This window comes from Dendropsophus ebraccatus, chromosome 4 (genome assembly GCF_027789765.1).
Source record: "Dendropsophus ebraccatus isolate aDenEbr1 chromosome 4, aDenEbr1.pat, whole genome shotgun sequence".
Lineage (NCBI taxonomy): Eukaryota > Metazoa > Chordata > Amphibia > Anura > Hylidae > Dendropsophus > Dendropsophus ebraccatus.
This window is the reverse complement of record NC_091457.1, coordinates 37113414-37127235: the sequence shown is the minus strand read 5'-3', so window position 1 is coordinate 37127235 and position 13822 is coordinate 37113414. Positions and strand designations below refer to the sequence as shown.

The 13822-nt window shown below is 47.2% G+C and overlaps 2 protein-coding genes across 4 annotated transcripts in view; one reads left to right on the top strand and one right to left on the bottom strand.

Moving 5' to 3' along the window:
• RTN3 (reticulon 3) overlaps nt 1–9288 on the bottom strand; it is a 34943-nt gene extending 25655 nt beyond the window's left edge. Inside the window, exons 1-2 of one of the 2 annotated variants that reach the window (XM_069965591.1) lie at nt 9110–9288; nt 6858–6947 (exon numbers count right to left, since the gene is read on the bottom strand). In XM_069965591.1, the coding sequence (XP_069821692.1) occupies nt 6858–6933 (76 nt within the window). In that variant the 5' untranslated portion in view covers nt 6934–6947; nt 9110–9288. The remainder of the gene's footprint in view (nt 1–6857; nt 6948–9109) is intronic. The other variant, XM_069965592.1, reaches the window with a different exon arrangement.
• Nucleotides 9289–9813: 525 nt separating this feature from the next.
• The window catches only part of ATL3 (atlastin GTPase 3), a 32911-nt gene continuing 28902 nt past the window's right edge, over nt 9814–13822 (top strand). The window contains exon 1 of one of the 2 annotated variants that reach the window (XM_069965590.1): nt 9814–9918. Coding sequence is in view for 1 of the 2 variants with exons in the window: in XM_069965589.1 (XP_069821690.1) it covers nt 10334–10385 (52 nt within the window). In the remaining variant the exon portion in view is untranslated. Of the gene's footprint in view, nt 9919–10288; nt 10386–13822 lie in introns of those variants that run through there. The other variant, XM_069965589.1, reaches the window with a different exon arrangement.

The following is a 13822-nucleotide window of genomic DNA, read 5'->3' as shown; positions in this document are numbered from 1 at the left end:
CTGCAGCGAGTCCCCTGGCTCTAGATCTCGGCCCTATACTTTTAATGGCAGACAAACACGCAGCAGGGATGTTCATCCATGCTGCGAGTATGTCTGCAGACCACCCCATTAACCCCCCTGGCCGCCGGAGCTGATACTTCACCTGATCCCGGCTCCGGCTTGCTTCAGCGGTTCCTGGAGCAGGGACCAGGTGAAGTATATGCTCCGGCCAGCCACCCGCCCACAGCTCCTTTAACACCTCCAGCAGCCCCGGCCGGGCGGCCAGGGCTGCGGGAGGTATTGAAGGGGCTGCGGGCGGGTGGCTGGCTGGAGCATATACTTCACCTGGTCCCCGCTCCGGCTTGCTGAAGACACCGGGAACTACCGAAGCAAGCCAGAGCCGGGATCAAGTGAAGTATCAGCTCCGGCGGCCGGGGGGGGGGGGGGGGGGGTTAATTGGGTGGGCTGAAGACAAACTCGCAGCAGGGATGTACATCCCTGCTGCGTGTTTGTATGCCATTGGAAGTATAGGGCTGTGATCTGCAGCGAATCTCGCTGCAAATACGCAGTGAGGGGACTCGCTGCAGATCCGCCAAGTGGGTTCACACTACGGAATTCTCACGGATAAACTCCGCGGAATTCCGTCGGCTGTCCACACGCACGGCCGCGCGCCTTTCCGCCGGCTCCATAGACACCATTCTATGGGCCGGCGTATTCCGCTATCCGCTTTTGGCGGATAGCGGAATAAGCCGGCCCATAGAATGGTGTCTATGGAGCCGGCAGAAAGGTGCGCGGCCGTGCACGCGGACAGCCGATGGAATTCCGCGGATATTATCCGCGAGAATTCCTCAGTATGAACCCTCACGGCTGTGCTTACTAGGGATGTCACGATACCAAAATTTTGAGTTCGATACCGATACCAGCTTTCGGATTTCGATACTCAATACCAATTCGATACTAAATAAAAAGTTTGAGAAAAAAAAACACGTAAAAATACAAATATAATTTCCCTTTTCCCTGACTACAGATATGTTCCCCCCATGCACAACATTTTTATTTATGTGACTTCTTGATTTTATAGTTCGGACAATTCACATGTAATGGATACATGTATGTTCTTTTTTTTTATTTTTTTTTTTACTTTTTTTTGAAAAAAAGGGAAAAGGGGGGATTATTAGAACCTTTATTTTTTGTTTTATTTTAAAACACTTTTTTTTTACATTTTTTATTCCCCTCTAACCTCAAGCATACCTCCCTGTGCACAACAACTCCCAGAATACCTTCTTGTGGGGAGTTGTAGTGCACAGGGAGGTATGCTAGGAGTTGTAGTGCATAAGAAGGTATGCTGTGATGTTTTGAAAGGCTGCTGCCGCGCAACTGCAACTCCCAGCATACCTCCTTGTGCACTACACCTCCCAGCATAACTCCTGGTGAACAACAACTTCCAGCATAATTCCTTGTGCTTTGCAACTCCCCACAAGAAGGTATGCTGGGAGTTGTAGTGCACAAGGAGGTATGCTGGGAATTACAGTTGTGCAGCTCCTGACACAACTCTGTGCAGCATACATTCTTGTGCACTACAACTCCCTGCATGCCTCCTTGTGCACAAAGAGGTATGCTGAGGGATGTAGTGCATAAGGAGGTATGCTGCTGGGAGTTGTAATGCATTAGCAGCCTCCTGGCACAACAACTCCCAGCATGCCTCCTTGTGAACAACAACTCCCCACAAGAAGGTATTCTGGGAGTTGTTGTGCCACTGTATCGGTGGGCCCCGCGGGAATGGAGAGGCGGCGACAGGATTGTGGACCCGGAGGTTGGGGAACTGGCTGGTGTAAGGGACCGCTGCCGCAGCACCGGCGAGTCCCGTATTTGGAATGGTTGAATGACTGCCGCCCGCGGGATTGCGGGCCGCAGTCATTAGCAGTGAGGGGCCGATTCATATGCAGCAGACTCGTGCTGCATATAGAGCGGCTCTGCAGGGGTTAAATGCCGCTGTCGGTTATGACAGCGGCATCTACCCTTTAGGGCAGGGGTACTCAACAACTTTTAGTGAAGGTCCACTTACCGGGGTATATTGTCAGGTGAAGGTCCGAGCTGAACATCAGTAGGAAACGTGTTTTGTTACTTTGTCACAAACGTTCAACTATTTATATACAGAATTGTTGCTTATTAGCGGGAAAATTGGCATTTTTTTCTCTCTCACCAGGCCTTTGATATTAGGTACAAAGGGGGTGACTGCCCTGGTAGTATATAGCCCCCCTGTTGCTCCCCCAGTAGTGTATAGCCCCCCCTGTGCGCTCTCCTTCAGTAGTATATAGCCCCCTGTTGCTCCCCCAGTAGTATATAGCCCCCCTGTGCGCTCTCCCCCTGTAGTATATAGCCCCCTGTGAGCTCCCCCCAGTAGTATATAGCCTCCCCGTGCGCTCTCCCCCTGTAGAATATAGCCCCCTGTGAGCTCCCCCCAGTAGTATATAGACCCCCTGTACGCTCTCCCCCTGTAGTATATAGCCCCCTGTGCGCTGTCCCCCAGTAGTATATAGCCCCCTGTGAGCTCCCCCCAGTAGTATATAGCCCCCCTGTGCTCTCCCCCTGTAGTATATAGCCCCCTGTGAGCTCCCCCCAGTAGTATATAGCCCCCGTGAGCTCCCCCCAAGTAGTATATAGCCCCCCTGTGAGCTCCCCCCTGTAGTATATAGCCCCCTGTGAGCTCCCCCTGTAGTATATAGCCCCCCCATGCGCTGTCCCCCTGTAGTATATAGCCCGCTGTGAGCTCCCCCCAGTAGTATATAGCGCCCCTGTGCTCTCCCCCCAGTAGTATATAGCCCCCCTTGTGCTTTCCCCCTGTAGTATATAGCCCCTGTGAGGTCCCCCCTGTAGTATATAACCCCCTGTGCGCTCCCCCCAGTAGTATATAGCCCCCTCAGTAGTATATAGCCCCCTGTGAGGTCCCCCCTGTAGTATATAGCCCCCTGTGCGCTCCCCCCAGTAGTATATAGCCCCCTCAGTAGTATATAGCCCCCTGTGAGGTCCCCCCTGTAGTATATAGTCCACCTGTGCGCTCTCCCCTTGTAGATGCCCCCCAGACAGAAAAAAAAAAATAACAAAAACAACTCACCTAGCACCTCGTTCCCCGCTGCGGCTGTCTTCGTCTCTTCCCGTCGGTCCGGCCCCCGGCTGATACGCGCTCTGTAGGGATGTCCCGGGGATTCCCCAGCAGAGCGCGCATCAGTGACCTCAGCGTACGCCGCCGGCCTGCACTTCCGGGAAGGACAGGCCGGCAGCGTACACTGAGGTCTGTGGTGCGCGCTCTGCTGGGGAATCCCCGGGACATCCCTACAGAGCGCGTATCAGCCGGGGGCCGGACCGACACTGCCCCCAGCCCCACAGGCGTACTGACATCTAAGGACAGTCCGCCTATGGGGCGGGAGGCAGTGCGGTGGGGAGCGGGACCTCCTAACCGCTCCGGGACAGACCGGATCCGGGGCGGTTAGGAGGTCTGACCAGGGGTCCGGACAGCTGGCCTCCGCGGTCCGGGTTCGGACCGCGGTCCGCCAGTTGAGGACCCCTGCAAATAGCCGGCACTAGCGATCGCTGTGTGCCGGCTATTTAAATTTGGCGCCGCCGGGAGCGGAGAGCTCGCGGGCGGAGGAGGGGACACCAGGGGGCAGGGGGCGGCACACAGAGAACACGGCCGGCGCTCAGGTAGCTGCCGGCCGTGTTCTCTGCACCATACTTCATGTTAATCTGCACTATTATGCAGATTAACATGAAGTATCGATACCAGGAAATCCTGGTATCGAACAGTTTTTCTGACCGAAATATCGATAGTAGTATCGATATTTCGGTGCATCGTGCATCACTAGTGCTTACATTTACTATGGATCAGATTGCATTGTGTTTGATCTTCCAGTGGTACGGCATGTGACTATACTCTTCCTGTTGTAATGATGGTCACTGCATCCAAACCAATGGACCCCACTATAAGTCAGTGTGTATTTTTTATAATCCTGCTCCTATGAATATTCACTGGGGCTTCCTGTGCAGCCCACCTAAAACCATATAACTAAGCAGCTTCCACTTCACCAGCAATGGTAAAAGATCAAAGCCTTTCCTTACCAGAATTCAAGCATCACCAAGGGCTGGTAAATGTCTTAGATCTAGTTACACCTACTTAACCCCCCCACCCCAAAAAGAAGGCACAGAAAAACAACAAGATTTATCTAATTTTACTAAATATGACAAAGAGAATGCTGACTGTGATGCATACTGCATATTCTTTATGTCTGCAAATAGTTATCCTCATATATTTGCCAAATTGGGAATAATGGAAAGATACAAGACATACACAAAATCAGAGACAATCCCTATGTGCAGCAGTCTGTAAAATGGTACAGCTAGTTTTATGTAACACATAAGATCGACGTTATTGTAATAAAAAACAAAAAACATTGAGATCTGTTATTTCACTGGCGTCTTCTGTGTGTTCAGAAGAAAACTGGGATCTCTTCTTCTACTGATAGAGGCTATGTTCCCACGGCCAGATCTCTGCCACACACAGGAGCGTGTATGTATGCGGGAGCTTGTCCAGGTGTAGGTGTGTGTGGGGGGCTACCCAGGGTGACAGGTTCCCTTTAAAGGAGAAATCCGGTGGATTCTAAAATCCAACAAGGGGGAGATCGATTACATGTACTACCTTACCTCTCCCTGTGCCCACAGTGAGCAGTGGGACCCCCACCAGGCTCTGGGATCTTGGGAGCTGGTACGTCACAACCCAGCTGGTGGACTGACCTCTCAGCCAGTCAGCAGCTGGGGAAGAACGCTGCTCATCACAACTCAGAGGTCCTGCTGCTCACCAAAGCCACAGGGAGAGGCAAGTCCGTAATCTGTTTCCCCCCGCTGGCTTTTATAATCCGCAGGACCTCTCCTTTAATGATGGCCGTTATTTGTTGGAACGTAGCAATAAACGGGCACCTGAGGAATGAACCGTTACGTGGTTTCTCAGATTAACCATGGGCTGTGCTTAGCGTTGCTGCTCTCCCTACTAAACCAGACTGAGCTGCAGGACCAGATGAGCAGCGTGGTTCTCCTAATCTCCTATAAAAAGAAGCTGTCACTGTAAAATAGACATAGCTGGGCCATTCTGCTACAGTATGCCAGAGACTACCTGCTATTCTGTAAACTGAGGAGGGGACTTCTCATCTCTGGACCTCTCATTGTGGGTTTCCCAATTAAATACAGTGGAAGCACAAGGTCTCTGAACAGTACAAGGGGTCTCCTCATATTAAAGGGAATGTGTCATCTCAAATGAACTACTGTTTAAAGGGGGTTATCCAGCATTGATGAAATGCCCACTTTCTTCCAAAAACAAGTACCACTCTTGTCCTTAGCGTGGGTGGTGGTTTGGCAGCTCAGTTCCATTAAAGGTAATGGAGCCGAACTGTTAATACCACACATAACCTTAGGATAGGTGTGGTGCTGTATTCGCTTGAAAGTAGCCGTGATATCTCTCATCCTGGATAACCCTTTAAAATTATATTTATGTTAAAAATATTTTAATCCTTTATAAAATCATCCTCGGCACCATTCCCATGCGGTTTTAATGTAATCCTTTGTCTGGTAAGAGCACTGCCGCCAACCCCCCATCCCCCGGAGCGCTGATTCAGCCCACTCCACTGATAATCATTACAAGTACCGGCCCGGTGGGGGGGGGGGGGGCAGTGCTCCAAGCAGCCCTACCAGACTCAGCATTTGGGGATTTTTTTTTATTTATTTTATTTTACTATGTATGTTAAAAAAGTAACCAAGAAATCTAGCATTTTCACCCTCACCGCCGAGTCTTAAACTAAGCTGAGGTTTCCGGTTTATGGTGATGGGAGCAGGTTGCTGTAAAGTGATCAGTACAGCATTACAGTGACACCAGTAGATAGAGAAGATAATAGCAGCTCCCTGTGGGATGACTTCTTCACAGATCACAGAATAGGTTTTGTAATGTTTCACAATTATCTCAAGGGGACAGGTCCTGTCTATTGTAATCTATGTCCATGATAGTTGCTGTAAGGCATGTCACTAAATGCTGTTAAAAACAACTCAGGCAAGATGGCAGCTCCTGATTGGTAAAAGAAAATTGAGGCTCTTTAAAGAATAATAGTAAAGGGAACAAGTCACACTGAATGCATACTGATGGCTGCTTATTCTATAGTGGGTGGTCTGAATCTGCTACTGTCTCAATATGCATACACTCATATAGGGAAGGCTGAGTGAGACCAACCACTGATCTCCCAATTCCACATCAGAGAGTCAATGCCGGAACCTTGTCAAGGTTTACAGCCACGTGACACATAAGCAACCCTTTTTACGTTGTTAGTGGCTAAAATGCATCCCATTGTGGGGCGCTTTACTGCATCACCCTATATTATTCACATTAATGGTAGAAGTTTAACAAAAAAATATATTAGGATTCAGCAAAATGTTTAGTAGCCCCTTAAAAAATGTTCCTTTGGCTTGGGGGACAAGTGACCTCCAATTCTCTATCAGTGGTGTCCCAGTGGTCAGACCCTCACTAGTTATTCCCAATCCTGTAGAAAGGGAACATCATCATTAAGACTAGATCTCTTTCATAATATATCAGTCTGTCTTCAGATACATCCTGACTTATAATGGGGCCCTGCTAGTATTTTTGAGGGCAAGAATAGTGCTGTACTGAACAAAGCATAAAGAACATAGTAAAGTAGATCTCTGTATGTGTAACACTCTGGGAATCCATCAGTTCACAGCCTCACCATTGAGTCATAAGGTGTGTTCACCCAACTCAATGCATGTGTATACATATAAAAGAGAATAGTCAGAATAATATATGATTAGATAGATGGGAAGTGTACCTGCACAGCTGCCGCCCTTCTCTCCAACCGATGAGGAGGAAATGTGTGAAGATTGATGTCCACCAGTTTCGGCCATGTTGCTGCCAATCACTGCATATAGATAACACGTGGGTGTTTGAGATTGTAGGAGCATATATCAGTAACTACAACATATATACAACAAGGAGGGAGCGGCTAACATATTATATCAAAGAGGTAGTAAGGCAAGCGATATTAATAACCCAGTCTGTCAATTCTAGTCTTAAGCAAACTACATGGCCCTTATCATAGCCAAACATAGAGCGCACTATTCAAGGGCTTTCTCAATGAAACCTAAGCAGGCTTCACATGGGCATAATGGGGACACGTAACACAGTCCTGAGCTGATGGCCTAAAGTGACAGCTGTCAGTTTGGGTCACCATCCCCATGGTCGGACAGGCGTAACATAATCTGGCCACAAGAACGATCAATTGCATAACGTCCAGCAAGTTTTGTGTACGAGTCCTATTGATCAGAATAGGAAACCCGCTGCCTCGACATTTCACCCGCCCAGTGTGCTGCTGCATCTCTCCATGCCTGAAGACTGTGTGGGACATGATTAGGGAAGTCCGTCAGCTGATTTTTCTGATGAGAGATGCAGACAGTGGCACAAAGAGCATAAGGCAAAAATCACACTGGGGGATGGGTTTAGGAGAACTTTTAAAATCATTCATTTCTTCCTGGCTCCAGATATCAGGTAGGACTGAATTTGTGGCTTTATCATCTATCCACTAAAGATGATGATATGTCCAGTTTGGTATGAACTAGAACCATTGGCATTAGAATCCTGCTGTCTTCAAGTTCTGTGGGGAAGGTGGAGACGGCCCGAGTCCCACCTGGAAAACAGGGTCATAGGCTGTATTCTTGTTTTTCATGTGGGACTCGGGCTGTCTTCACCTTCCCCATAGAACGGGAAGACAAAAGGATTCAAATGCCGATAACCTTGTCCCCGGTTTGCTCATCTCTACTACCCACTCATATCACAAAGCACAGCTGAAAGTACTTTTATATTGATGACCTATCCTCTCCCATTAGACCATTGGGAGACCATGTCAATCAGCTGTCTAAAGAGGCTTCATACCCTACCAGACACAGCTCCATACCAAGGACAGTGGCTGTGCCTGGTACTGCAGTTCACCCCATTGATCCAAGTGCAGAACAATCTGATAATAGTCTAATGGTGCATTCACACAGAGATTTATCTGACAGATCTTTAAAGCCAAAGCCAGGAACAGACTATAAACAGGGAACAGGTCATAAACATAAGACTGGGATTTCTCCTCTTTTCAAATCCATTCCTGGCTTTGGCTTTCAAATTCTGTCGGATAAATCTCTCTTTGTAAACGCACCCTAAGGCAGGTCTTCATCCTTTGTCTCCCCAGCTGTTGTCAAACTATATCTCCCAGCATTCCCTTTCAGTTAAGGGCTGTTTAAGCATATTGGGGGTTGTAGTTCAGCAACAGCTGGTCTAAGGACAGGCCACCAACATAAAAGCATACAGCATTCAACCATTCTAATACCCAGATGTCAAACGCAGGCCCTCCAGATGTTACAAAACTACAATTCCCATCATGCCTTTAGCAGCTAAAGCTTTGGCGGTCTAAGCATGATGGGAAGTGTAGGTTTGCGACAGCTGGAGAGCCTGAGTTTGACAATCTAATATATCTCTATGTTGTATGGAGGTGTCACCCATGGGCCCCTATGTAACAGAGGAAGACTCCTCTAATAAATGACAGCTGGTCTCCACCTCAATACAACAGCAGCAGCAGCAGCAGCCACCCATCTACATGGAGCGGAGGAAGCCATAATGGATGACAGACAGGGAGTCTATAGATACAGGGAGCACAAGGCTGGTACCAGTATACAGCCAATAGGGATGACTAACATGGCAGCTGCTCCAGGTACAGGGGCCTCTCTACAGCTCAGCATGTGCAATCATTGCCGGGGATTGCAGCATAGGACCCATATATATATATATATATATATATATATATATATATATATATATATATATATACACACCCTATATACAGCCCAGCCATATACAATACCCCCCACCGCCCCGACACAGCGCAGCCATCATGGCACACCTATGCCTGACAATGCGGGGGGATAGGAGACTATAAAGCGTGCACATTCACACTACACAGATAACGCATCACTACCCGCCCGCCCCATTCATACAGCACACAGCGCGGCAGCGGCATGCAGACAGTAAATAGACAATATATACGTGCGTATTCCCGTCCTTCTCCTATCACCGAGCAAACAGGCGCGACACCGACACAATGACGCAGCGAACGGGCGACGTTAGCGGAGGGCGGGGTTATTCCTGGAGGAGGCGGCGTCACCGAGGCAGCAGAAATTATAACATTCAGGGCGTCGTCCTAAGGGTTAAGGGCGGACTCCCCTACTGAGCATGCGCACTCTCTCTAGTCGCAGGTTCCGCCCTTGTATTGAATAACTTTATTAGTTAATAGGACAACGTGCACATTCATTTGTTTTCGCAATAAAAACTGTGGGGGAGATTTATGAAAGGGTGTAAATATACACCTGGTGTAAACTTCCCACAGCAACCAATCCCAGCTCAGCTTTTATTCTACCGGAGCTGAAAGCTGAGCTGTGATTGGTTGCTGTGGTCAGTTTACACCAGGTGTATATTTACACCCTTTCATAAATCTCCCTTTATATTCCTATAACATAAGGTTACGTAAAAAAAAAACCCAGACGTGAGGTCTATTTACTGTTTATAGTTTGTATTAGAAATCACAGCCGTGGAAACCCTTTCGTGTTACGTATCCTAGAGTAAGCTAAAGCGTCTATTTTCTTCATAAAAAGAATTGATGTAGGAAACACACTGTTGTTTTAATAAAGATGTGATGTTCAAAGCATTCGCTAAGTCACTCGGGAGTTGTAGTCAAAATGAACGTTTTCTAGTGAGTAAGAACGCCTTAGTGGAACTACGTTTCCCATCAGGCCGCTGTGTGTTTCGTTTGCTCCGCCTTGTGCTTCTCCCGTCGAAAGTATCCCGGAAAGCATCAGGTTGGTTGTCAGTGCGAGAAGTGGTTTTCGCTTCCCGCTAGATATTGCTGTTACATGGTGTCTGTGTTGTGTAAGGATTTATGAGGTAACTATAGAAGTCCCCATGTCTGCGGAGATAGCGGAAGTTCTGTGACTCGTGTCCTGAGAGGGGAGCAGGCTTCGCTCCTTACTCAGGACTGGGGAGTACACTTGTGTGTGTGACAGCGGCAGTAGCTCAGGACAGGCAGAGTTTGTTTTTTTTTGCGGTTGCCTATAACAACCAATCAGAAGCCAGCTCTCACTTCCGTATGCAGGCTAGAGAATGTAAGACACGCTCTGATTGGTTACCAGGGTCAGCTGCTCCTCTCTGACTTCCTGATGAGGAGAATGTGTGTGACTACTGGTGATCTGTCACAGACTGCAGCCACTAGGACTCATGACACACAAATCAGGACACTGTGGACACTTTATGGCTAGGCCCTATAATGGTAATCATTGACCCTCAAGCAGTGGCAGTCTATTAGTTCCAAGTCCCCCAATACCCTGGGAATGGCTGGTATGGTGGCTACACAACCAATCATACGCACATGAAAGGCCGCTAACCAAACAGGTTACACCAGAAGGTGAACACAGAAATCAGTAGAATAAGGAACAGCAGGGGGCGCCACCACTCACATTAATGTATGAAATCAGATTTTTTTTACCCAATTGCTGTGGATGATATACAGTATTTGGTTTCATACATAATGTTGGACTATACACACCCTGGTTTTTTTGTGTGGGATAACCCCTTTAAAGGGGTTATCCAGCGAAAATCTTTTTCTTTCTACAGCAGGGATGGGGAAAGTTTGGCCCTCCAGCTGTTGCAAAACTACAATTCCCATCATACCTTGACAGCTAAAGCTGCCGATAGTTTCCCTTTAATCCAGAAATTCAGTTCTCCATGGATACAAACACAATGAGACCATAATGCGCCTGTACCCTATTGAATAAGAACAGGGGTCGCATGTATTATAATTTCATTACGTGTTTGTAACCGTGGAGACCTGAAGTTCCGGATTTAAGCTATTTGCACGGAACTGTGACGGATAACTTGCCGCGGATTCCGTCACTCGTCCCGCCGTTCTGCCGTCCACCCAGAGAATGAACATAGAATGGAGTCTAAGGGATGGATGGAAAATTAAACAGGCATGAGCTGCAGAATCCGCAAGTTATCTGCAAGAATTCCTTAGTGTGCCCGTACACTTAGAGGGGAAATCTCCGCTGATATGGCAGCGCCAATGCTACCTGGTACACTTTAAAAGCTTATTCTGAGCTGCCGAGAATTTGTGTTGGCACCGCTGTGTCCCCTCTTACTTCTTGGTTTGGCACAGAGGAGCGAGAATAGGACGCAGCTATTTACTTCTCTACTCCTGCATGTAGGTAAAAAAATGCCCATAGGATTCCACTGTCCGATCCAAAGAGTCTCCTTTTCTCTTATGAAGTTTACAAGGCATGTTGCGGTGGGATTGTTTATATCTACGATCCCAATGGAGTTTGATCGGCCACATTGTGGATGAATTTTATCTGTAACGTGTGAAAGAGATTTCTGGAAATCTCATTCACAACACAATGCAGCCATAGTTCAGTGTATTATGGCTGTAGGTCCTGGTCTGACTGCAGGTCTGATCACCCTAATCTGGCACAAAAATGGATCAGCGACCACATTATATATAGCAAAAAAAAAAGTTTTCGTTGCAATCCATTTTATTTTACTTTTTTAGAGTATAAGTCAATGAAAGATGGATTTTGCTATATAACATACAGCAGCATATATTATTGTATACATTTCTTTTCCTTTCAGGTATTTAAATCAATTGTGTTAAACGGAGAAAAAATGCAGTGTTAACCCAGCCTTAGAATAACATTCTAAGAGGGAATAAAAGGAACATTGTGTGCAACCGTCTGAATTGAGACGCACTGGGTTATGCTGCGTTTACACGGAACGATTATCGTGTGAATTTGCACGATAACGATCGTATTTGAACGATAATCGTACATGTAAACGCAGCGAACGATCAAAAAATTCACAGATCGTTCCGTGTAAACAGTCGTTCACTGATTTAACCTATGTGCAAGATAGGCTTAAGCGATCGCTTATCATTCCGTGTAAACGCAGCATTAGGGGGATACATGCTTCACCTTAGAATGCCCCTTTAACTACAGTCAGTGTAAAGTATACTGAAGTCTCTGGTTATCTCCTGCAGACACGTTGTCTTATCAGTGTCTTCAGTACAATGACAAAACCTTCCACCTTATCCAGGCTAAACTGCAGCTGAATATACCATATGCTGTGGCAAAGGCTGGATCAAGGTAGATGATAACCTACAAAATACATTTTATTATCTATGGCGAGTTGTTATTCTGCAGCTACTACATGCAGGAGAATGCGGCTGGAGTGCAGTTTAGGTGATGCATAGAGATGGTGTACACAGGTAACATGCAGGAGAATGCGCTGGAGTGCAGGGTAGGTGACGCCACAGTTCTGCATAGAGATTGTATACACAGGTAACATGCAGGAGAATGCGGCTGGAGTGCAGGGTAGGTGACGCCACAGTTCTGCATAGAGATGGTGTACACAGGTAACATGCAGGAGAATGCGGCTGGAGTGCAGGGTAGGTGACGCCACAGTTCTGCATAGAGATTGTGTACACAGGTAACATGCAGGAGAATGCGGCTGGAGTGCAGGGTAGGTGACGCCACAGTTCTGCATAGAGATGGTGTACACAGGTAACATGCAGGAGAATGCGGCTGGAGTGCAGGGTAGGTGATGCCACAGTTCTGCATAGAGATGGTGTACACAGGTAACATGCAGGAGAATGCGGCTGGAGTGCAGGGTAGGTGACGCCACAGTTCTGCATAGAGATGGTGTACACAGGTAACATGCAGGAGAATGCGGCTGGAGTGCAGGGTAGGTGATGCCACAGTTCTGCATAGAGATGGTGTACACAGGTAACATGCAGGAGAATGCGTCTGGAGTGCAGGGTAGGTGACGCCACAGTTCTGCATAGAGATGGTGTACACAGGTAACAGCCACTAGTGGCATCCTGCTCTGTAGAGGTCATTTGTCAGGACAGGAATCCATGCCGTACCTGTTTATCCTGGCATCAGTAATACTAAGAACAGGTTTGCCTGGGAGATGTAGGTGTGCGGCAGTCGGGTATGTGTCATTGACATAATTGCAGTGTTACTATTTCCATTTCAGTCTGTGGGTGTATAGTAGTCTGGTACAGTATATGTGTCACACACATGGCATGGGCATAAGGCAGAGGACCTGTGCTGGTTATTAGATTGTGTGGCTGGTTCTGGATAGTCCTCATGTATGGGTACAGACACGTAACACTATATGTCAGTCAGCATTATAGCTGGTTACTCGGAGTGCAGACAGTCCTTGTCTGGCAGGAGCAGGCACTGACCAGAGAACAGAAATCATATTGGGTACATTATATGTATACTTTATTGTTGAAGGACTGCGGGCTAGGTTGTAATTTACTTCTATAAAAAAAAAACTCAAGTCTTCCCATACTTATTAGCTGCTTTATGTTCTGCAGGAAATATTGTTTTATTTTCCGTCTGACTGCTCCCTGCTGACTCTGTCTTGGTTTTCTATGAATCTCCATAGAAAACTTCTCCTTCTCTGGACAGTTCCTGTCTCGGCCAGAGATGTCAGCAGAGAGCACAGTGTCAGACTGAAAATAAAACAATATTTCCTGCAGGACATACAGCAGCTAATAAGTATGGGAAGAGATTTTTTAATAGAAGTAAATTACAAATCTATATAACTTACTGACACCAGTTGATTTGAAAGAAAAACATTTTCGCTGGACAACCCCTTTAAGCATTGTAGAGGGTTAAAGTGTAAGTCTTCCTAGAGTAAGGGCCCTTT